General features: G+C 42.5%; 1 protein-coding gene across 2 annotated transcripts in view; it reads right to left on the bottom strand.

Annotated features, from left to right (window-relative positions):
- FLVCR1 (FLVCR choline and heme transporter 1) overlaps nucleotides 1-23,352 on the bottom strand; it is a 136,053-nt gene that overhangs the window by 27,455 nt on the left and 85,246 nt on the right. For both annotated transcript variants that reach the window (XR_014963198.1, XM_085612883.1), the window contains exons 3-4: nucleotides 15,689-15,829; nucleotides 5,176-5,243 (exon numbers count right to left, since the gene is read on the bottom strand). Coding sequence is in view for 1 of the 2 variants with exons in the window: in XM_085612883.1 (XP_085469009.1) it covers nucleotides 5,176-5,243; nucleotides 15,689-15,829 (209 nt within the window). In the remaining variant the exon portion in view is untranslated. The remainder of the gene's footprint in view (nucleotides 1-5,175; nucleotides 5,244-15,688; nucleotides 15,830-23,352) is intronic.

Genomic DNA, 23,352 nt, shown 5'->3' with positions numbered 1-23,352 from the left:
AGCACACTGTCATTGTGGATTTAGTACATCCCATTTATCTGTACAACAAAACATCCGTGTGCTCCTCCCTCACAGTGAGGGAGTTGTAGCCCCCAGAGGAACTAGGGGTTTCCTCTGGGATTGGAGAATCCCAATGATGAAGCATGTCACCTCTGGTGAGTGAGGGATTTCGTCCTTTTAAGGGATATGCCCATTAGCATTATCTTTCTTAGGCGGTGTTTCACTTGTTTCACTTGTATATCTGGGATCCTTTGACCCACCAATGATATTGTAGTTCTTTACATTTTATAAAACTTTAGCGTAGACCCCAGGGTTTCACTTGGTTGTTAAGTATTCATTGGGGGAACAAACCCTGTGTGGTCTCTATAAACATTTTCCCTCAGACCCTCTGGTTGTCAAACCATTTTTGTACTTTGTCTATGAACAGCCACCACGGCTGTGGGTCTTTTTCTCTTTTTTTCTTGTTCACAACATAACTCTGCTGTAGGGTTTCTAAATGTTTGGCAGGTCTCTCGTAATTGTTCACTAGGTTTTACTTGCATTAATTATGGCTGAACGACAAGGTTTAGCCTTTGATGACACTCTGGCCCAAGCTATTCTTGACACACCTAGTATTATTGACACCTTTCAGGGGAGTAGTACTAGCCAAGGAGATGACTGGGCGAAACTTCTGACTCTCAAAAAATCTCATTCCCGAGTGTACATACATGGAGCCATCATGACTGAGTACCTTAGAGGCAATTGTGCCCCTACAGGACTCATTGTCACTAATGCCCCTAGGTTGTTCCTGGATGATAAGACCTTCATCAACGATTGGTCTTTAATAGCCTGGAAGTGCACCCGTGATTGGCTCATTCTTATCATTAGTACTGCCAAACGGGTGGCCGACACTATATTGATTGAAATTCAGGCTTTAGAAGCACAGATTAAAATCACATTGACTGGTGCACTTTTCAAAAAACAAAATGAAGAATGTAATAAAAGCAATAAGGATTTCAAAGACTCCGTTTTGATGACTAAAATCAATAAATTTAAAAAAGATTTAGCTAAGTTTTCTATGGAAAAAGTTTATCCATACACCAGCACGGATTATGTAAATCCTCAATACAATCGACAGGGCCGTAGATATGGCTCTGACTACTCTACCTCAGGTAGCGAGGGATGGTCCAGCGACTCAGACAACTCCTTCCAAGGCGATTCAACCAACAGAAGGAATAACAGAAGAACAAGAGGTTTCCAGAGAGGGCAGAGAAGAGGTCCACCAGGTTTTCCTTCTCCTCAATGGTGGCCCCCCGGTCCTGCACAGTATCCTCCTTTCCAACACTTTGGACAACCTTTTTTGTATCCACCACAACCCCAAATGTATCCTAATCAGCAGTCTTTTTTAGGGTATGGCCGTGGCCGGTCCAGAGGCAAGAGGCGACAAAATCAAAATCAAGTCCACTGGGCAGACAGTTCAGCCCCACTCTCCACTCGAGGATCGATGGAGAACATAGCAGGACCCAGCTCTCACATGACCTCGTGATAAATTTGAGCAAAAAAACCCTGAATCCGGATGAGTTATCATTACTGAACAAAGGTTTGGGATTTGTTCCTTCCTTTGGAGGTGATCCTTTCACGATTCAACAAGAACTTGCGCATTTTTTTCGCAAAATACGTTTGCATTTTTTCTTTCGGAAAGAACCAACAGGCTCTCCTGATGTATTGGTCAATAACACAGGATTACGGAACAAATCAACATTCAATCCACTTACCAGCCAGGTCCCGGCTGCAGTCTCAACTTTTGAAAAGGCGGTGACTGCGCAGGTTACCAAAATCTGCAAGACCACCAAGAGCCAGTTTCAGAATCTCAACAAGAGAGAATGCAGAGCCCTAACATCACTCACCAGTGATGAGACTATTACAATCAAACCCGCTGACAAGGGCGGGGCGACTGTAGTAATGGACACCATTGCTTATCGAACTGAATGTCTCCGACAATTGAATGATGATAAGTCATATCTACGACTTACAGCAGACCCTACGCCGAGACTCTTATCGGAGATTAAAATTCTGGTGAATGAGGCTAGTACCAACGGCTGGATCACAGCAAATGAAGCCACTTATTTAATCAGAAGTTTTCCGGTTGTACCGTATTTTTACATACTTCCCAAGGTGCATAAGAATCGTATACCACCTCCAGGCCGTCCTATTATTTCAGGACTAGGTTCTTTACTAGAACCCCTTTCTTCTTTTTCGGACTATTTTTTACGTCCCTTGGTTGAACAAATGCCCACATACCTTAAGGATACCAAAGACATCTTGGTACTAGTTAACGACTTGCCTTTTGATTCCCAGACAGACTTTCTGGTTTCTTTCGACGTTGAGTCGCTTTATACTTGCATCCCTCAGGATGAAACACTCTCGATGATAGAGACACTATTGCTAAACAATCCTCCGGATTCAATTACACCTGTGTCTTTCATTGTAGCATGTGCTAAACTGGCAATGAAAGAAAACTTTTTTCAATTCGAGGAACAATTCTTCCTACAGATATCGGGTACATCAATGGGGAGCATTTTTGCTCCCAGCCTGGCGAACCTGTATGTACACGTGTTTGAGTGTGAGAATGTTCTTAACATCATCAATCCCTATCTAACCAATATTCTTATATGGAAGAGATATATTGATGATATTTTTGTAGTTTGGCGGGGCTCTTTGCCATTGCTACTGGAATTCAAGACATGGCTAAACAACTGTAACACCTTTCTTAACTTCACGTGTGAATACAGCAAAACACAACTTCCTTTTTTGGATGTTTTGATTACACCCTCTAATGGGGGGCTTGATACCGAACTATATAGGAAACCACTAGCAAGGAATTCCTTATTGCTGTACGACAGTTATCATCCTAAAGCCCTGAGGGACAATTTACCCTTTGGCCAGTTTCTGAGGGTAAAGAGGAACTGTTCCACTACAGCCAAATACCGCGAACACGCCAAAAACTTGTCCCAACAATTACAAGTGAGACGATACCCCAAGAAACTGATAAAAAGATCTTTCAAACGAGCACTTAACAATAATCGTGAAGCATTATTGGAACCAAAACTGAAGAAAGAGACTCAGGATAGACTGACGTGTGTCCATACTTTTTGCAAATTTTCCAATCAGATTAAAAACACCATCTTATCTCATTGGAAGATTCTGAATGTAGATGATGAAGCATTACCACGTCCATTGTTTGCATTCAAACGAAGTACTAATCTAAAGGATAGGTTAGTGCACACCCGACCCCGGGTCAAAAACAAAGAAACTCAGAACACTCTATGGGGTTTGCCAGCGGTACAAGGACATTTTCCTTGTGGGTCATGTGCGGCTTGCCCGCATACCACCACGACCACTGAGATTGATATGCCCATTAGCATTATCTTTCTTAGGCGGTGTTTCACTTGTTTCACTTGTATATCTGGGATCCTTTGACCCACCAATGATATTGTAGTTCTTTACATTTTATAAAACTTTAGCGTAGACCCCAGGGTTTCACTTGGTTGTTAAGTATTCATTGGGGGAACAAACCCTGTGTGGTCTCTATAAACATTTTCCCTCAGACCCTCTGGTTGTCAAACCATTTTTGTACTTTGGACATAGGGGGGCCCCACGATCCTGATGAAGACCCTTTTGTAAGGACTAGAATTTCCTACACCAACCTTAGGTCGAAACGTCAACAGCCTTATGCTTTGTTTACCAAATATAGACGACAGTGACAGATCCACCGTGTCTTCTCAAACATTATGGTTGTGTAAATAATTTAGCCTTGGTTAAGGCCGGATAGGCCTTTTTATGTTTTGGATGTATATACTGTTCACTACCCTCCCTCTCTCACATACCTTCACTTTTGCACATTGCTGCACCATTCCCTCCCTTCCCCTTTGGGGCACCTCGGCGCAATTTTACTGACAAATGTGCAGTTTTTTGGACATGATATTATATGTTCAAACTTGATTAAATATGTTCAAACATGAATAAGTATTGTTTGTAATTGATTTAACAGGTGATGTTGATCTTCATTTGATATTGCATTTCCACTGGGACTACCCCTTGTTTTGTTCTGCAACTCACGCAGCTCCCAGTGACGTGTCTGGGTCAACCCCATTATTTTGTAACGTATTGCAGAATATCATCAGGTATTTGAGAAGCCCTTAATTGCATGTCCTTGTTATAAATTGACTATAATAGTCAAGGAAAGAACAAGTTTGAATCAAAACTTGGCCTCCGTCATGAAATTGTGGTCAATCCAAGTTCATATTTAGTGTGAAAAGTGTGATATATTCCTGACACTAAGGTATTGTTAACCATTCAAAAATGGAAGTGCATCTGGGATAAGGCACTCGAACCCTGGGTTTCTCCGAGGTCCAATGTGACTGAAGACGCGGTGCGACTCCAGCCTTATGATCTTGTCATGGAGACCAGATCTTCCTTTGATTAGGTTTGTGCAGAATTAACAGGATCTAGGTTTCTAACAGGCTACTACAGCCCAGCCTTATTGTAGCACACGAATCAAGAAATATGAAAATGTGAAGCTAGGGTGAACTATGCCGTTGTTAATGCAAAGGCTTTGAAGAGCTACTAAAGCCTGACCTCGCTGTGGGCATTTGCTAATGAAATATGGAAGTGAGCATATACGATGTGCTTTGTCATTGTGAATGAACGGCTTGGAATTACAAAGACAGTAATTATCTACTCAAAAATGGAATAATGCACCAACACATTGGAAGAGTCAATACAACCCCACCCCAGATAAAACACACACCGCACAACTCTGCTCATTTTGTATAGTACGTCAACATTTGAAAGTGGTTTGGTTCAGAGAAGGACTATGAAACCACATACATCTGGGAGGGTCAGGATTAGGGCCTACCAGTAGGAATAGTATGATATATACACACACACCAAGGATAATGCCATCACACATTTACACACAGATAGGAGACTAAGGTCACTGCCTCATGGGTCCCATCGTGGGATCTGCTGATGGAGAACTATATCGAAGAAGGCTTAATTGGCTGCAGAAGAGCCGCTGAACACAATAACTAGAATTAATGGTCAATTTCAAATAGCAAAGGGAAAAGGATCAATGTAACCTGCAAAACCGTGCCCTCTCATGGCATCAAAATACAATATATCAAAAAGGCTTACCTCATAATGGTACATGATCATCTGATTCAAAAGCGTGGAAATTGAATAAAAGGATCCAGTCATCATGCCTGCAACAGAAGCAACCATACGGCATCATTATGAAGACAAAGGAAAGCCTCTGTGTAGAATCAAGTCAATGAGCAAGAGGACCAGCGATCCATTATTGATGTGGTTGTTTACATTTAAAGACTCCTATTTATTTTTTGTGCCGACATTATATTTAAATGTCACATAATTTATTACAGGCCATATAGTCGGAAATCCTCCCGAAATTTTTTTGTATATTTCTACTTGGCAAAACATGACTAACATGCACCATTATGAGCAAAGCGGAGCTGTGCCGCTCTGTCCAATTATACGTTTTACCAGGTGAGGGAATACATGCAGTGATAATGAGTGTCTGAGTTCCACATGTGTGCGTAAAAGGCCCCGTAGCTGGGAAACTTGTGGTGTTAAGACTCAATAATTTAAGCTCCTGCATGTTATTCCCTATTCCAGGGCTGCAAACTGGTAAAGCCTGGTAACTGGAGGTGATACCCGTCCCGTCTGTACTCTTGCCCCAGTATCACTCTCTCAAACTACTGGGATTGCAGAATATATTCCCTAATGATACTCGCGTTCTTTCTCTTTATGCGCTCCCTACCTCCTTCCCTGTCTCCTCTCTTGCTCTCTCTTTCACACTATCTGTCTTTTTCTCTCTCCCCTCACACAGATTCACGCAAATGACTACCATTGCCGGAGGTGCGAGTACACGAGTGATTACTACTTTTTACAAAGATAATCCACCGCTCACATTTTTAACAAATAAAAAGAATGTCTTGTAGCTAAGCAATGGCATGATGAATTAGCTGTCATGGCTAATCAGAGTTGTTGAATACAGCATAAATGGACACCGGAAGTCCTACTTACTCCCTCAAATCCTGAGAATTACGTCAGAGGAGTAGACACAATGGCACCCGTTGTATGGTCAGGAAATGAGAAGTTGAATATGTCTGTTAGTGGACTATGAAGGTTTAACAGAAGTACATTTCCAAAAATCATCCAAGAAGGGAAAGTATGAGGAAACAAAAATTCATTTGTATAAGGGTGCCCTGTGGAAGCATGAACAAAAGTTGTATGATGGTGCAAAACTCTTCAAGTACCCACCACCGTTACAATTCTTTTTTGTGGATCTGAGAATCAATGTTATATAAAGAAGAGGGACCTGTGAGACATCAGGAAGCCACTGACAGAGACAGACGTTAAATCACCAATGGGGCAGTCAGCCAAACTGGACATGCAATCAAGGGACTAGAACCAAATATTTACAAGCAAGGAATCACTCAGAGACTAAGTGAAGGCAGGGCTAGCTGATGGAGCTTGTGACTGAGTACTAGCTGGTATCTGGGGTCGAGTGTGCTGACATGCATTAGTTGAAAACCTTGCACTTGGTTGTAGTGTTATGTAATCCTTAAACAAATGATTCTTTCACATTGTAGTACTTACTTTTGTTCTGCCACTATTTGAAGGAAGCGGTATGGGTATGTCTAATATGAGTAGAAGAGTAGGGAAGTCACATGGAACTTGACAGGTCTGATAAGTCGGGGGGGGGGGAAGGGATTTCTCCTCCCTCAGACTCACTTTCATTAAAATGCAATTAATGTGCAGCATATAAAAAAGGAAAGTGGAGAGAAACAAGAAAGATGTGCAAACTGATAATGGTCATTATCATTTATTTTTATATAAAACTTAATACCACAGCTTTTCCAATTTGCATGCATTAAAAATTAGAGGAATAACTATTATTCTAATCAATGGCACTGAATTTATCGACGGTCAAATGCCGACAAGGAAACATGTGAACTACAGGTTATACCGGAAATCAGCAGCCAGGCTTAACTGACTGATCTATCTTGCCAACTCAGCAAGTTGGAAAATCGAAGTTAGAAATATGGCTGTATCTCTCTCTCTCCTTTACCAAACAGTATGAACGCCTTCATTGCAAGATTGGTGTTTTGCAAGATTTTCAGGTGGAAGTTGTGCACTGTCCATTTTTGGCCTCCCAGAGAATTCTCACAAAAATGTCAACATTTCCATATCACTGAATTTCACATTATTTTATTGAAGGGGCTTACCCCATTATCAGTGATGACTGGCACAAATAACAACTTTTAATATCCTACATGACATCTAGTGTTGACTACAGCTTGGAAAGATAGGGCATTTTGCACAATAAACACTAAAGCTGGCACTGTTTTGATGACTGACCTCACTTTTTGGGAAATTTGTAGTAATGACAACATCTGTGCACCAAGCCCTCTATCTACATTTTCATCCTGAAATGCAGGAGCAAGGTCTAATAGAATATAGAAAAGTGTTTCAAGCAGTAACCTTTTTAAGTAGGAAGATATTCTCCACAAAAAGAGCAACCTTGAATGAGGGATCCCAGCCTTTGCAAAAAAATTAAATTTAAATAAAATAAAAAGCGAAACAGATCACTTGAACTGAAGGCCGCACAGAAAGAATGGAATGGAGACAGAAAAGTGTGTGATGCAGCAGTCTTCTCCTGCTCAGATATCTTCAGGACAATAAAAACAAAGTTTGCTTTTCAAAGACAACCTCACTGGAGACAGAGCTGGGTAGGGACAATCACTAAGAAGCTTCAAGTCACACTAATCTCGGATGAAGCCTTGGCATAAAACATTCTATACTGTTCCACCCCTGCATTGAGTGTGCAGAAGGTAATCAAGTATGTGCAGTGAATGACAATGACACCTCGAAGTTGAGTGATCATGCCAATATCAATTCTACAAATTCATCAATTTCATTAGGTGAGCTTGGTGACACTAATGTAAGGATAGACAGAGAGAAATGTATTCATGTATTTATATATTCATATGATGATTAATCGAATGTAGCACACTTAGCAACAGAAAACAGAGATTTAGTGAATCCAGGTTGGTCATACTTCAAAATTTGAATTTTTTCTTTGGGTTAGGGGCTCGCAAAAACCTGCATAGTAGAAAGAACCAATGCTGGATCTTTACTCTGCGTAGTGGACTTGAGTTGATTGATAATGTTGAGTGAAATCAGCTGACCCTCAAATATAAAATGGTCCTTAGGGGTGTCCAATTGTTTGGTTGCATGTATATAAATGCAATCTTGAGGCTTATCAAACATAACAAAGGTTATGACTGCTTAAATTAAAAGGGAATAAGACACTTTAGAGGTAGACAAAAAGACCCAGGCCCTGTTTGCCTCTAATATTTTAACAATGTTTTGTTTTTTCACAGGTATTACGCAATGCCATTACTATTTTCAATCACTTTAGAGATACATTTTGCACTGTTCATATAAACTACACGTTCAATTTCGTTCAGTTGTTTTTAGCTACTGACCTTGCTCAAATGATTGTTTCAGTAAAATTAGTATCAGCATCAATACCGGTTTTACAAACAACTGATCACTGTAGATTGGGCAGGAGTGAGTTCTGCACAACAGTTATATCCTGAGTATAGCCTACACAATGATGGATAGAGGAACCATGTCACCAACTTTAGCGATTACATGAGGACAATGTGGTCTCCTGGATCCCAAAAAATTATTTATTTCCTGGTACTAAAATTGTTGATTTTAGTATGGATATTAATTTGTTTCACATGTTAGACATATCTGTCAGGTTTAGAAAACAAAAGTGAATAATGTTGACAAAATTCTGAATCTTTGTCAAGTGTGGCTGTGAATTATCCTATCACAGGAGGGACCTGCATGGACACATTTTTGGTTGTGAAGAATATTTATCCGGAAGTCTATTTTCACTTGTTTGTGAATATGGACGTGTATTGGGTTCAGAGGAGTGGGCGCTACTGGGCTTCAAGGAGAGGAGTAGCCAGATGCTGTGTATCCTGGTGGGGTATTTGGAAACATTAGCAGCATAATAAAAGCCTTGGTGTAATCACGGTGATTTGAGGTCCCAGGAATAGTTGGACCATGACTCAAATATGCCATTTTAGTTTTCCAGAGGCTTTGATTGATGCCGGGAGAAGACTAAAGATGATGGGACCATGTATACAAAAAATTAAATTAAGGTGATGGGATGAACCAAAAACAATAACATGGAATAGACAACAACATTCCTCAGCAGAAAAGAACCCATGTGAATTGGCATTTTTTGATGTAGCATAATCGCCACAGCATACTGCATAAGGCTTGTTTGTACCTCACTTTGTTTGCCCTATGTCTGCAACTCTGTTCTGTTTTTTTGTCTTTTTCGTCATCTTAGCAGCGTTTGTCATACTAACTGTAGTAACTTTGATAGTGTTGTTGACATTAATTTCCACGTGATGTGCAGCACTGTATCATCCTTTACGTATTCCAATATGTTAAAGTAATAGCAATAGTTACAGTGATGATCTCCTATTGGGAGAATGGTCGCGCATGCCTACTGGGTGCCGTAGCGATACGAAGCAGCGGTACTCGTTTGATGAGTGGGAGCGCATGGTGTCGATGCAATGCCATGGAGCATTCAGTGCGAGTCTCCAGCAAACGCTATATTTAGTGGCAGCCTCTACAGCTTCACGCATCCCTGTGTATAGAAGTTAACACACTATCTCCCTATGTCGTAGTTTTGTAGAACTATTGTACACAATAGTAGTATGTTACAAAAAGTAGTGTGACAACAAACAAATGATGGACGGAATGCTGACAATGCAGACATTCTCCCCCAGTCAAGAGAAGTGTGTCCAGTTTCCTGCGTGACTCTTTTAAGGGTAGGGAGCGCACCATTAACAAAAGCTTTGCAACTAGTGGTTGGTGAGTTGCACCACCTCCTTCTGAGTGGTTACATATGTGGTTCCCTGGTGGGGGTATGGACAGCATTGAAAGCAATTCAACCAGTAGCAGAGAAGTAATTCTTCAACAGCTGTAGCGTTGAGTAGCATTTGTCGTGGTGCTCTCCCCTAGGCATTGTCAGCTGTATGCAGTTAGACAGATGTTAGAAATTCTAGTGACTGTAGTCTGTAGTCCTGGCATTGTTGTTGCATGTAGATAACTTTTGTACATTACGTCCAATTCAGGTTTGTTTTGTCCTATTTAATGTCCATGGCAACAATCTCAGTCAGGGACACTATTTGCAACTTTCGGTATGTATACCTCTGAGTCCCAGCAATTCAGTGTAATTGGGTTGCCTTCTTGGTATTTGGAATTTTAATCCTGGAGATAGAGGTATTGTTACCTTCCCAGTAATTCTATTGTATGTGTGTGATTTACTCCAATGTGCTAATGCTGTATGCATTAATACATTAAACCCAGACCTTTTGGTTTTGCTACTGCTTGTTTATATTCATTATTGTTAGTTTTACATTTCTATGGGCCAGAGGTACGACCCTCAATGTTTGCGACTCGCAATTTGCATTTTTTTGCGACTCGCAAATTTTGGCCCAAATGGGTCGCAAAGAACCTGCCTCATTAATACTCATGAGGCAGGCCACATTTTGCGACCCATTGGGAATGTCGAGCACTCACAGGGATGCATTTAAAAAATAACATTGAAACGTTTCAGTTTAATCTTTTAACAGCAGGCTCTTAAAAAACATTTTCGCTGCCAATCACAAAGGGGAAGGGGTCCACTCGTGACCCCTTCCCGTTTGCGTCTGGCTTCCCACCAATTTGAAATTGGTGGTAAATGCGATTGCTTTACGACCACATTTGCGGTTGCAAAACAATTTTACATCCCCCTACGACTCACTATTAGGAAAGGACGACCTTGGCATGCACCTTCCTAATAGCGACTCGCTAAGTAGGTTTGGTACATGCTACAACCCTTTTAAGCAGTCGCAAACGGGCCAATTTCCCATTTGCGACAGCTTAAAATGGTTGTACATCTGGCCCTATATCCTGTTAGTGAGCATAGTTGCTCTCGGTGGCACCTGCCGCAGGTTTGAAGTACACAATTAACTGTAGTCCTATCTTTCACTTTGAGCGGTGGTCTCTGCTTTGAATCAGCCGGGGAAACGCAATCACCCAGCATTGATATCTATACTGGTGACCATCAAGTGTGTCCTGTGGAACTGCATCCCCGGTACTGTAGCTGTGCAAAAATTATCATTTGTTTGCCATTGACATTTGAAACTGCACTCTTGTGCACTATTGTTTTGTAAAACGTGCTTGGACAGTGATCTTAGTTTTCGAAATTTCCATTCGTGTTAAATTCCCCCTCTCATCAGACTGGAAGGGGATGGAGCTTCCTTTGGGTGATATCCGGTCCTGCCTGGAGCGTTACGATTTGCATTTGCAATAGATTTGTGTACAATCTGTAGATGGTGTTGGTTTTTGTGAAATCGTAACAAACAAGGAATTGCAGTACTAGATCTTCAAACCAAAAGCCACACAGGCGTGAGTCCTGCTGCTCGATTGAAAATGTACAGATTCAGCAGACTGATCGGAGACAGTAGCGCGGTTCCAGAATCGACCATCACACCACCAGCAGTGTTAGGGTTGGGCTGGGTGGTAAGGGAACTGATGATTGCAATGACAATTTTCAACAAATATCTTTAATATTCCCAGTTGTTTCGAAAATATTAGCATTAGCAGCTCAGCTTGGATTCCTTCTGGCTATACTAGGTTCAGGTCACTAATTCAATTCTGGAGAAATAATCTGAAAGCAAGTTCAATCAGTCTTTGGTGTTCCAGGCTGTTTGCAAATAACTGTTCATCATCCACATGAATGAAGAAATCCGTGACCAGCACTCACAAAATTTCAGAAAGAGACTGAGCATTAGCATCAATTAATATAGGTAACAAAGGTGATCCTTTTGGCCTTACACATTTTCAAAGCACTGGATCAGATTCAAAACTACCCACATTAGTTCTAGGTCTTCTATCTTGGAAATACCTCAACCTCCCCCCACAAAAGCCCAGTGGCTTAAACTAGCCTTGAGAGTAGAATGTCATAGGCAGGGATATTGGAGTGGATGAGAAATCCAACAGCAAAGTAAAGCTGGAGAGAAACAGCCCATGGCTTCAACAATACGGCGAGAATAGCCACAAGCTGCACAGGAAAGACAACGATAACCTGCATGAAGGTGTTCAGCTCATACTGAATGGGGGTACACTAAAAGTGATGAATGGAATGCTTGAATTAATCTCCGCCACTGGTAATTATTCAGGGGTCCATACCATGCCACCTAAGTTTGAAACCAGTCATATGCAAATCAGTCTTGAACATGCTTGAACAGTCCTGCCCGAAGTGTCAGGTCATGTCCTCCTTGAACTGGAACACTATCAACCTACAGCCAGTTTCGCCCTAGTTAGGGCTCATCAGCCAGGTATAGCTTGGCTCCAGTGACACAGTGTGCACAGTGTCCACATCTGGGCATCTCCTTACTACTTGGGGAGACACTGTCAAGTATACAAAAAGTGATGGATGGAATGCTTGAATTAATCTCAGCCACTGGTAACTTCCCAGGGCTGCGTTACAGTCTGTCACTACTTTACACACTAATCCACCTCAGATATGCAAATCAGTCTAGACCCTGCTCCAAAGGCAACAGTCCTGCCTTAAGTGCCAGGACAGATCCTCCATGAACCGGAACACAAGCAATCTATGACCGATTTCACCCTGATTAGGGCTCATCAGCCAGGTACAGCTTGGTTCCAGTGACACAGTGTACAAGGGACTCAAATCTGGGAATACCCGTCTCACTTAGGGAAAACAAAGTTAATTATTAGAAGTTGTCAAATCAATCCTTCAAAGCTAAATTCTTGGAGGTATGGGGACCACCCCAAACACCTAGTGAAAGTCAGTACAATAAGGGCTAGCAGCAAAATTATTTTCAGGGTAGCCTTTAACTCCTGGTCTTGTGCTGGTACTCGGGGCATTTCGGAGAATATCTTTAACCTTACTTGGAATAAAACTAGACTGCCAGTGCCCCAGTAGACTGCCATCCTGCAAATGTTTCTAAAATTGTAGAGACAGAAGAAGGGTACTCTGGATGCTGGATAAACATTTTCACAAACCAGCAGGTCCAAGAATGGAATCTTTAAAAGGGTAATACAAATATATGCCTTTTTTCTTTGCTCAGAAGTAGCAGATGACCTGAAGGACTGACTGATACATTAACTTTTGTGGTTTACATTAGCGGCCCGTGCACGTAAGCGTGGTGGTCGCAAGGGTGGGGCAGTGGTCAACGATGGGATAGAGAATGTAAAATAATTTAATTAATTAATTAAAACACTTACCTTGCGCTCGCCGCATCGCTGACACAGTGATGCGGCGAGCGCAAGGTAAGTGTTTTTATTTATTTATTTTACATTCTCTAGTCCGTCGTTTCTCACTTTCACCCCCCACCCCTGCCCCGCCTCACCGCACTTACCTGCATGGGCCACTACTGGTGATTTGTGGTGCAAGTTCCTCAGTAAATTCACTTATTACAGCAGTGAGAGGGCTGAATATTGAGTGGGAAATATTGATATGCCCAAAATACATACCATAAATATTGAGGCCCAAAATATCGCATAGGTAAGTATATATCAGAAAAGGTTTACTATACTTACCTCTGCTTATATGTACTTTGAAGCTAAATGTATATATTTAAGTTAGGTAGGTGCGGAGTTAAAATAGTAAATCTATACTTGCATATATACCTACCTTCCCAATATTAAGTTTTTCAATATTTAACATTAACAATTCTATTTACTTCGTTAAGGAAAATTAAACTAATCTAACTCTGACACCCAAATGGATACAATTGTGTGATCCTTGGCACATCAGATATTTTTTTATGTGTCAGACTCTGTATTAGCAGATTAAATACTGGTATCAAGTGCCTTTCTGGGAATACGAAGTAGGGCACTTACCTATTGAAGAATGTATTATTATCAAAATCCACAGTAGGTGTAACGCTAGGCAATGTGCAACAATTAATATATGAATAGACAACCATGTAATTTGCATTCAGCGCTTTAAAATAAAAATGTAGCTATGTGCCCATGAATGGATTCATTCACAAATGAAATTATGGAGTGAGGGGCATATTTATCAAAGAGTTGCGCCGCCCTTACGCCACGCAATAAGGCGCAAGGGCGATGGAACTACTAAGTTAGATTTATCAAGCCACGCAAGGCCACCTTACGTGGCCCTGCGTGGCTTGATAACTCTAGCGTAACGTGACGCAGCACAACTCGCTGCGTTTGTGTTATTCTGCCCAGGGTAGATCTGGGAATGCGTCAAAAAGCTACGCCTCCAGAGGTGAGGTGTAACGAGGAGAAATATTTCTCCTCGTTTTTTCCTCCATGTGTGTTGTATTCTGCAGCACACATAGAAAGAGGAAAATGCCTCAGAGGATTGTTTTTGTGCCCCATCCTGCAAAAAAACAATCCTGTCTGCAACACAGGCACCCTTGCACCACGGTGCAAGGGTGCCTGCGGTGGTGCTAAGCAGCAGTTTGTGCGCCAGAGTTAGGAAAGGACGGGAATGCACTGTGTAATGTTAAATATGGTGCATTCATGTCCTTTCCCTATCACCCAGAGCAGCAAGGTGGCTTGCTGCGCGGTGGGAGTTCTTGATAAATGTGCCCATTAGTCTCCAAAAGGATGGTAACACATGTCCAAGCCTCCATATGGATGGTTCTGTGCATGCCGGCTGAATAACAATATTCCTGCAAATATGAAGCAGGATCCTATATCATTCATTTTTTCATAACAGTTATTGGTATATTTTAAAAACACTGGGAAAATGTAGTCCCCAAAAGGTATGTGTATACTGCCAGCAAGGATGCTCTCTGGGTCTAGACACCTATGTTTGTCAGCTTGCTCCTGCCAACTCCTTTATCAGGACGCCTGGGGTGAAAGGGCCAAGTTCGGGTGCTGACATCCTCAGATAAGGCCCTAACACTCCCCAAAAAGTTAAGCCTCATAGGACATAGCCTTCTCCGCCCTAGGTCATTGGGCCTAACATGAACAGCAGCATAGGCAGAATGCCATCATCGTCTTGGCAAATGGGGGAAAAAGTGAGAGCTTAGTACAGAGTAAGAATCACAAAGACTTTGTGTAGCTTACAAGGTGAAAGGAATACTATTCTTTGCAAGAACAGAACAGCATGGTTAAGGAATAGTACAACTCCCTCACTGCTGGCCCTGATTAATCACAGTGCTATCCCTTGATCTGATTTGCAATATGGGCTCAACACCTTAAGAACATCCCTAAAGATGCCTCCTTATCTTGTAGTGTGCTCCTTTCAAGCATCCCCATGACATAACTTGCATTCTGCACTGTCCTCACAGCCCACTCTACTTAGCCGTGCTTTGAAACTGTCCCCTGTTCACTTCTGTGTACCCTACATGTGCTCTAATGAGACTGAAAGATGACAGGATGAGGCCATTTAAATAAATAAATAAAAGTGCAAATAAAGAAATGTAATTGTAGCCGTGCTTGTTAGTCAAAGTCAGCTAAGGCCATGGAAAGCATGGCTGTACTCAAGAAGGGAAACCATCAGTGGTGTGTTAATGTGAGCAGGGAGCACTGAAACAACACTCACCGTAACTGATCAGCAGAAGGAGGAATGGAGCACTTTTGAACAGGTTTTTCATGGACTGCTTGTAAGAGTAGTCTCCAGGCGCGCCATCCTGTAGGACCGCTTGAGCCTGGCTTGGAGGGACTTCAGGCTTTTCCTTGAACACTGCAAACAAAAACAAGAGATAGAATAAAACAAGAGTTTTCAGACAGGCGAACTATCCCTCCCTGTTCAGTGGCCTCCATGCCACCTCTACCATGTACCTTATACTGCTATGGCGCCCACCGCAGTAGGGTATTTCAGCTTTGAGTGGTGTAGGACCTGACATAATTGCTTGGCCTGCTGAGGGCAAAGATTCAATAGAAGCCTTTTTAAGTACTTCTCTCTCTACCCATTGCCAGACAGATGCATCAGACACTCCCTAGCCAAGCATTATTGTCAGAGACTCTATGGTCTATCACAATGCTTGCTCTAGAGTAGCACCTATGTGCTCCCACTGCAGCAGAGTATGTCTGCTCTCTCCCCCTGGTGGGCCTGTGTGGGAAGACAGTGGTAAAATCTCTCCTAGGGATTTTACCACTATGATAATAATTTTACAAGCATGTTCAATGTTACAAACATGTACAAAAACATACAGTGACACCAGTGAAAGTGTTTGCTCATTTTGGAAAGCAGGTTTTCATCTGGAACAATCCATTCCAGCAGTGAACTGAGCAACATTACACATGCCTCTTTATTTTATCAGTACACTTACTTCTGCATCTCAATCTTAAACAGTGCTACAAGGAGAAATGCCAGTGCTGCCCTGCACAAACAAGCTTACCACCCAACAACAATATTGTGGAATACACAAGTAAGTAAGCAGATTTGATTGTTTATAGTTATTTAAAACCTTAACAATTGTACACGGACAATAAAACTAGATTAACAAGATAAACTCAATGATGCCCCAGTCGGTAGCTGCATAAAATAAAGTCAGTAAATCCACAGTCAATCAATACATATGTCTAACAATTCAATGCGACATGATAGAAGCCTTGAGCATTGCATCTTTTCAAATCAACAGTAAAATCATAAAACAAGACATAGACTTTCAGTAAAATAAAACACTATTCCGCGTAGTGGCTCCCTTAACACTGCATGCCGCACACTAATCCAGGAGCCGGAGAAAAAGGCTTGAGGGTATATAGTTGTTACCCGCCAGCCTAGATGGGAAAAGAATGAGCCAAATGCTAAAATATATGGTACAATGTCATAAGGCCATGTTGGCTCTATTCGAGTTCGAGAAGTGCAATTTACAATTCCAGAAGGTCTGCCCAGCTTGTCTCGCACTAGTTCCAACCACCCTGGAGCGCAATGTATTGACCAGTTAATGGAATGCACTAGTGATTTCATCAGGCTACGGAGGCCTAAGGGATGCCGATCAAAGGGCCTGATGAATCTTCCATGTGCTAATCCTGGCCAGCCTAAAAGAAAATTCGTAGACCGATAGGTGACTAGAGAAAAGAAAGTTTGCTATGCTTCGGTGGCCAGGAGAATACCCATCAGAATCAAAATGTTCTTATGTGCTTGGAGAAGGCCTAACTTGCCTGGTCTCTACTTGTCAAGGCTGTGGCCGGTGATTAAAGTGCATAATGCTATCTAATTGGGTTTTCAAAGCCCGATGGTTGTATGTATGTATGTATGTATAGGTATTTATATAGCACCGATCACCACTACGGGTATCTCAGCGCTGTACTCATACCGCTGAAGGAACCCTTCCTGGCTTTCCATGTGAGGTGTCCACTCCTGGGCACCCCCATGGTGAGGCCAGGCATCCCAGCGCTGTTGGGGCCATTGTGGAGACTAAGCAAGCTATTGCCCAGAGTTGCAGCATGGGACCCATGATTAGAATAGGCACTGAGGCGAGAATATCCGGTCCGCGGAATTTATGGCCCAAGACCCTGCCGTGACGGGAATCGAACCCTGGTCCCGAACCAGTGCTCTGCATCGAGGTCTGCTGCTCTAACCATTGAGCCAGACTTCTCCACTGTCAATTCTCACCTGTTTTTTACCACAGGAGCGAAACGATAAACGAGATGTAAGGACTCAACTTCCCCACACCACCACAACCACCCAACAATGACAAAGAATGTTCCCTGAATAGGTTTGCTCTGTGGGACTTAACTTAAAGGAATAAAAAGCAAGAGGGCATAAAAACCCGGTGTCCTTGTCTCTTTGGGACAAAATTCCCCCAGTGGCCACTTGAGAGGCATCAGCTTCAACTATGAAGGGTTGTGAAGGATCTGGGTGTCTTAATATGGGAGCCCTAGTGAATGCCTGTTTGAAATTTTGAAATGATTGTTCTGCCTCAGGGGTCCACTGAAAGGTAAACCCTTTACATAGTAGCTTAGTGATTAGAGATGCCAAGGCTGAAAAGTTGTCAATAAATCGTCTGTAGAAGTTAGCAAAACCTAATAAACTTTGTACTTCCTTTACCGACTTAGGTGACCGCCAACGGGTTATGGCTGATACTTCCTGTGGGTTCATGCTCACCCCTCCGGAGGATAATACGAAGCCCAAAAAAGGTAACCTTTGATGTGTGCAACTCACATTTGTCTAGCTTTGCATACAAATTAAGACCTGAAATGTTTTGCATGTTCCCCCACAGATGAGGAATAGATCAAGATATCATCAATATAAGCAATAGTGCATACATCCAACAGTTCTCTCAATACTTCGGTAATAACAAAGTGGAAAGACACTGGGGCGATACAAAGGCCAAAGGGCATAACAGAAATTCGGATAGCTCAAACATTGTGCGGAATGCGGTCTTCTATTCACCGCTTTCTTGTATCCTCACCAAATAATATGCTGCTCGAAGATCAAGGTTAGTGAAGATCTTTCTATCTTTGACCTGGTTGGGAAATGAAGGGTTATGGGTAATGGGTATCTGTTTTTTATGGTAATATCGTTGAATGATCTATAGTCTATGCAACACTTTAAACCCCAGTCTTATTCAGGGATAAAAAAAGAGGAGCGGAAGCGGTGGAGGGATAAAAAAAGAGGAGAGGCAGCGGGGGAGCAAGAAGGTCTGATAAACCCAATTCTCAAAATTTCATCCAGGTATTCCCTTAAGTAAGGAATTTGTACTCCCCGTGTTCAAATCAACGCCACAATCATATGGTCTATGAGACGGGAGAGAAGATGCCCTTTTCATTTCTGCTAAAGCCTGATAACAGGAGGGCAATACAGGCACCACTGGTTCAGTGATTACTGCCACTCCTTTTTGGTTGTCTTTTCTCCGAATACAATAGGTGGTACAAAAACAGAACGAAAAGACAGGGAGTGACTACTCCAATCAATATCAGGGTTGTGTTTGACCAACCATGGAATCTCCAAAATGGCTTGAAATTGAAGTGATTGTATTAGATAAAAACTCAGTTTTTATGTGAGAGCCATGTATGGCGAGGATCAGGTCTCCAGTGACATGTGTTATGGGACCAGATTTCATATCACTATGGTTTTCACTTCATCTGCATAGGTTATAGTCAAGAAAGGAATGTTCATTATTTTGGCCCAGTGGATGTCCATGAAATTCCCGGTAGCTCCTGAGTCTATCATAATCTGGACATCAGTTGACCACTCACCGCACACGAGGCGAGAGGCCACAAAAAGGTGGTGTTGAGTAAGCAAGGGACTCTCCTGTGTTGAGATTTGTGAGACCATTAACCCAGAACTACCTGAAGTCCTTGTCCCCACAGGCTCTGGGATTAGGCCTTTTCCAACTCCTTTCGTCGCTCGGGATTCACAGGACAATCATGCAAAGAATGTCCTTGCTTCCCACAGTAAAGATATAACTTTTTGTCACTGCTGCTCTTCTTCACTTAGAGGACCTCTTATGCTGCCTATCTGTTTAGGCTCTGGTTTTTCAATGGGCTTCTCAGTATCTGCTTTTTTTCTCTTTGAACATCAATAGTCTGTTATCTGAGCGTCCTCTTTCCTTGCCTCTTTGACCTAACCAATGATCTAATTTGACTTCTAGGTCAATCAGAGCACCACATGACTCTGGAGGATCTACCACTTCAGATAACATATCCTTTAACTTTGTAAATGAGGGCACTGCGTTTGGCCTCACGCCACCCTGCGTCTGCCACTAGTCTATTAAAACTAGATATGTATGTCATTAAGTCTTAAGTACCCCGTCTGAGTTTCATTAGCTGTGTATCAACAGATTGCTTAAAAGAATGTCTATCGAATAGTCTTCGCAACTCATCCTTGAAGGCTGTATATTCAAACAGCATTGGGTTGTTACTTTCTACCAAAGGTATTGACCACGTGGCAGCAGTGACACCTAAATAGGATAACACAAATGCTACTTTGGCCTGTTCTGTAGGAAAACCTACAGCCTTGCACATGAAATGCAACTGGCACTGATTAATAAAAGAGGCAAATTTTGTGGGAACTCCTGTAACACAAATGCTACTTTGGCCTGTTATGTAGGAAAACCTACAGCCTTGCAAATGAAATGCAACTGGCACTGATGAATAAAGGAGGCCAATTTTGTGGGATCTCCTGTAAATCATTCAGGAGGGGCTAACGAGATAATCGGAGCAGTGGTGACTTGGATAACAGGAGGACACCCCCAGAAGCGGAGTTCATAGAGAGCAGGTTTCCTGTGGCCCCAGTAGTAGTCCCTGTAGCAGTTTTAGGAACAGTACTCTGCTGTAAAGTATCTTCCCTAAGTGTAAGGGCTTGCGCCTCTTTCTGTAGGTTCCCTATCATATGAGCCAGGTCTGCAAGGGTTATCTGATGTTTTTCCTTATCGCTCAGGCGGAAAGTAAACGTGGGCTTTGCATTCGGTCAATTCTCACTTGTACACAACCTATGGAAACAAAAACAAGAGGACATCTGTATTTGGAAGGCACCACAATGTATAGAATTCTTACAGATGGGAGAGGTGTGGCCCAGCGGCTGACTTTGGAAAGTGGGGCTCACGGTTCGATCCCCGGCGCTGACGGCAGCTCAGCTCAGCATCATGTGCCTCTGGGCAATAGCTCACTTGGGGTCACATGTAGGTAAATTCAATCTTACGAGTCCTTAATAGCGATTTTTACCGAATCGCTATTAAGGACTCGCAAAAATGAATGTAGGTAGGAATCACAAATTGTGATTCCTTATTATTCCTTAATTGCGAATCGCAAATTGAGATTCACAATCAAGGAATCCCATCCTATTCATTCCTATGGACCAAGAGGCCCATAGGAATTAATAGGATTTGCGCCCGCAATTTGCGAGTCACCAAGAGGCACTCGCAAATTGCGGGCGCTATTTAAAGGATGCAAGGGTTCCAAAAGGACACCCTGTTGCACCCCTGAAATGTGCATGGCATGTGTGTGTGCCACATGGCACATTGTACAAAGCCAAAAAGTGCTTTTTGAAAATACCACTAACTTGAAGTTGGTGGTATTTTGCAATTCCTTAGGGCATGATCGCAATTTGCGATGCCTACCGGCATAGCATTTAGGGAATCGCAAGTTGCGATTCTCTAAATGCTTGCATAAAATAAGGAATCGCAATTTTGCAATTCCTTATTTTGCAAGTAGGATTAAATTTACCTACATTGCAAGCAGCCAAATAGTGATCGCAAACGCTGAAATTCTGCGAATTTCAGCGTTTGCGCTCGCTATTTGGCTTCCTACATCTGGCCCTTAGTCTCCCCGATGCCCCCCAGCGCTTTGAAACCTTATGGGGTGATATGTTCGCACTTTACAAATATAGATTATTATTACTATTCATTTATATAGAAGCTGGAATAATGTACTGCAGAGTAACCCGGAAGCCAAAGGTGAGTGGAAGCAGGACGGAAGGCACACACACGGCCGCTGGAACGCGAAGCGTCCTTCCGTATGCATTGCCCGTGTTTATTCTGGCGCTCCACCTCCCCCACGGAATACGCAGCCAGGAGTGGAGGGCGCCCAACAGTGGTAAGGTGCTCAGGGCCATTTCAGTTACCAGCAAAAGGACTTAATGGAGGCTGTTCTAGGACTGATGTGGGTGGAGACACACAGGCTGCCACATTAGGTGCCCCGGGGTCAAGTTCAATAACTTAAGAGCTTCCCTGAGGAATTTCGCACACCTAACTGGGAGCTGTACGTCACTCCACTCAGACATGCAGAGATTGATTTGCTACATTGAAAGATGTATGCCCCCAGGCCACTTATGAGTTCTTTCGCCTCGAGCTCCAGAGATTTGTGTATCAAAATGGCGGGTCCTCCGTAGGAATGGCGCCCTTTAACAGAGGGTTCGACTGCGGGGAAGAATTCATCGGAATCCTGCCCTGTTGTAGGGGCCAGTTGCCGAGTTTCCTTCAGACAAACTTTGTCTTTTTTACTGATTTCCTCCATCATCTCGGTGTTGGTCAAGAGATTGTTTAGACCTCGGATATTTCAGGAACAAAACTGCAGTATTCCCTCGCAAGTGCAGTGGGGAGGGGGGTGGATGTTGTTGAAAATAATGTTTTGTTGCGTCTCATGGTAGTTTGCTGGCTTTCAATAGGGAGTGCACATGGGTAAACCCAAGCACAGACCAAATTAATATAATGGCTCGGGAAGCTGCTGGTCACTCGTCAGTACATAACAAAACAATGTTGGGTAAAAGTAAAAATATGTTTTTTAGCTCTCAAAAGCACACATTGCCATAGTAGTCCCTGGCATTGTACTTAACTACTTTGTATGTCACTCAGGTTGAAGCTAAAGGCTGCCGTGGGCGTACCCAGGGCCCCATCCTGTATGCTGCAGTGGGCGGAAGAAAAATGTGAATAACACAACAGCAGACCAGTGAACTGAGAAGGCTGGCTGAAAGTCCCTATTAGTCATTATGTTATATATTTCATTTTAGTGAATTTCAAAAGGTCTTGGCTAACGCTAGAGCAAGAAAAGTAAACCCAATGGGGAAGCAGATGTAGTGCATCACAAAATGAATGGAAAACCCACAAACTTTGGTGAGGTTAACTTACAATTTACTTAGGCAAACCATTTTACACAAATAGAAAGGCTTTGGGACTAGCAGCTCCCTCCATCTCCTAGGGCTGGTGCCCATCCTGCTGTGCAGTGACCGTGGTGGCTTATCGTATGCCACAGGAAGTAGGGCCAACTTTCCAATGACAAACCATCAGTGCTTCCTTTAAAACTGCTCTAATTCACTGTGCCACCCAGAAAACACTGGAGTCTATAGTCTATGGTAGCAGTTTGCATTCTTCTCCTCCCTCAAGCCACTGTGCTTAGAAAAGCTCCACAAAATATAAACTTGCAGAGGAAAAAAATCTGAATATATTTTTCAGGTCGAAAGTGCGGCGCGAATATCAAAGTAGCGAGAATTACATTCTGTGAGTAGATTTTGGTTTCTCTTGGTTCAGTTAGTGTGAAATTTCTCTTGTTGTGTGGAAGAAAAACGTTGCAGATGTGAGGAAAAGCTGGAAGCTTCCCTACATACAGGAGAAAAATTGGGATGAATGAGGGAACTCCGCACAACCCTCTACCGGTGGGATCACAAAACAACTCTTTGCACTTAAGGAAAGTGCAGCTCCTTACATCCCACAGCAAACCTGTTCTACTTCCCTTCAGAAACCTACTCTCTCCTATGACAACATTTACAGTTCTGTGGCTGCTTAGTGCAATGCTCTCTAGTACTAAAATATATCGCAAACA

This window comes from Triturus cristatus, chromosome 6 (assembly GCF_964204655.1).
Source record: "Triturus cristatus chromosome 6, aTriCri1.1, whole genome shotgun sequence".
Classification (NCBI taxonomy): domain Eukaryota; kingdom Metazoa; phylum Chordata; class Amphibia; order Caudata; family Salamandridae; genus Triturus; species Triturus cristatus.
This window is presented reverse-complemented; position numbering and strand designations above follow the sequence as displayed.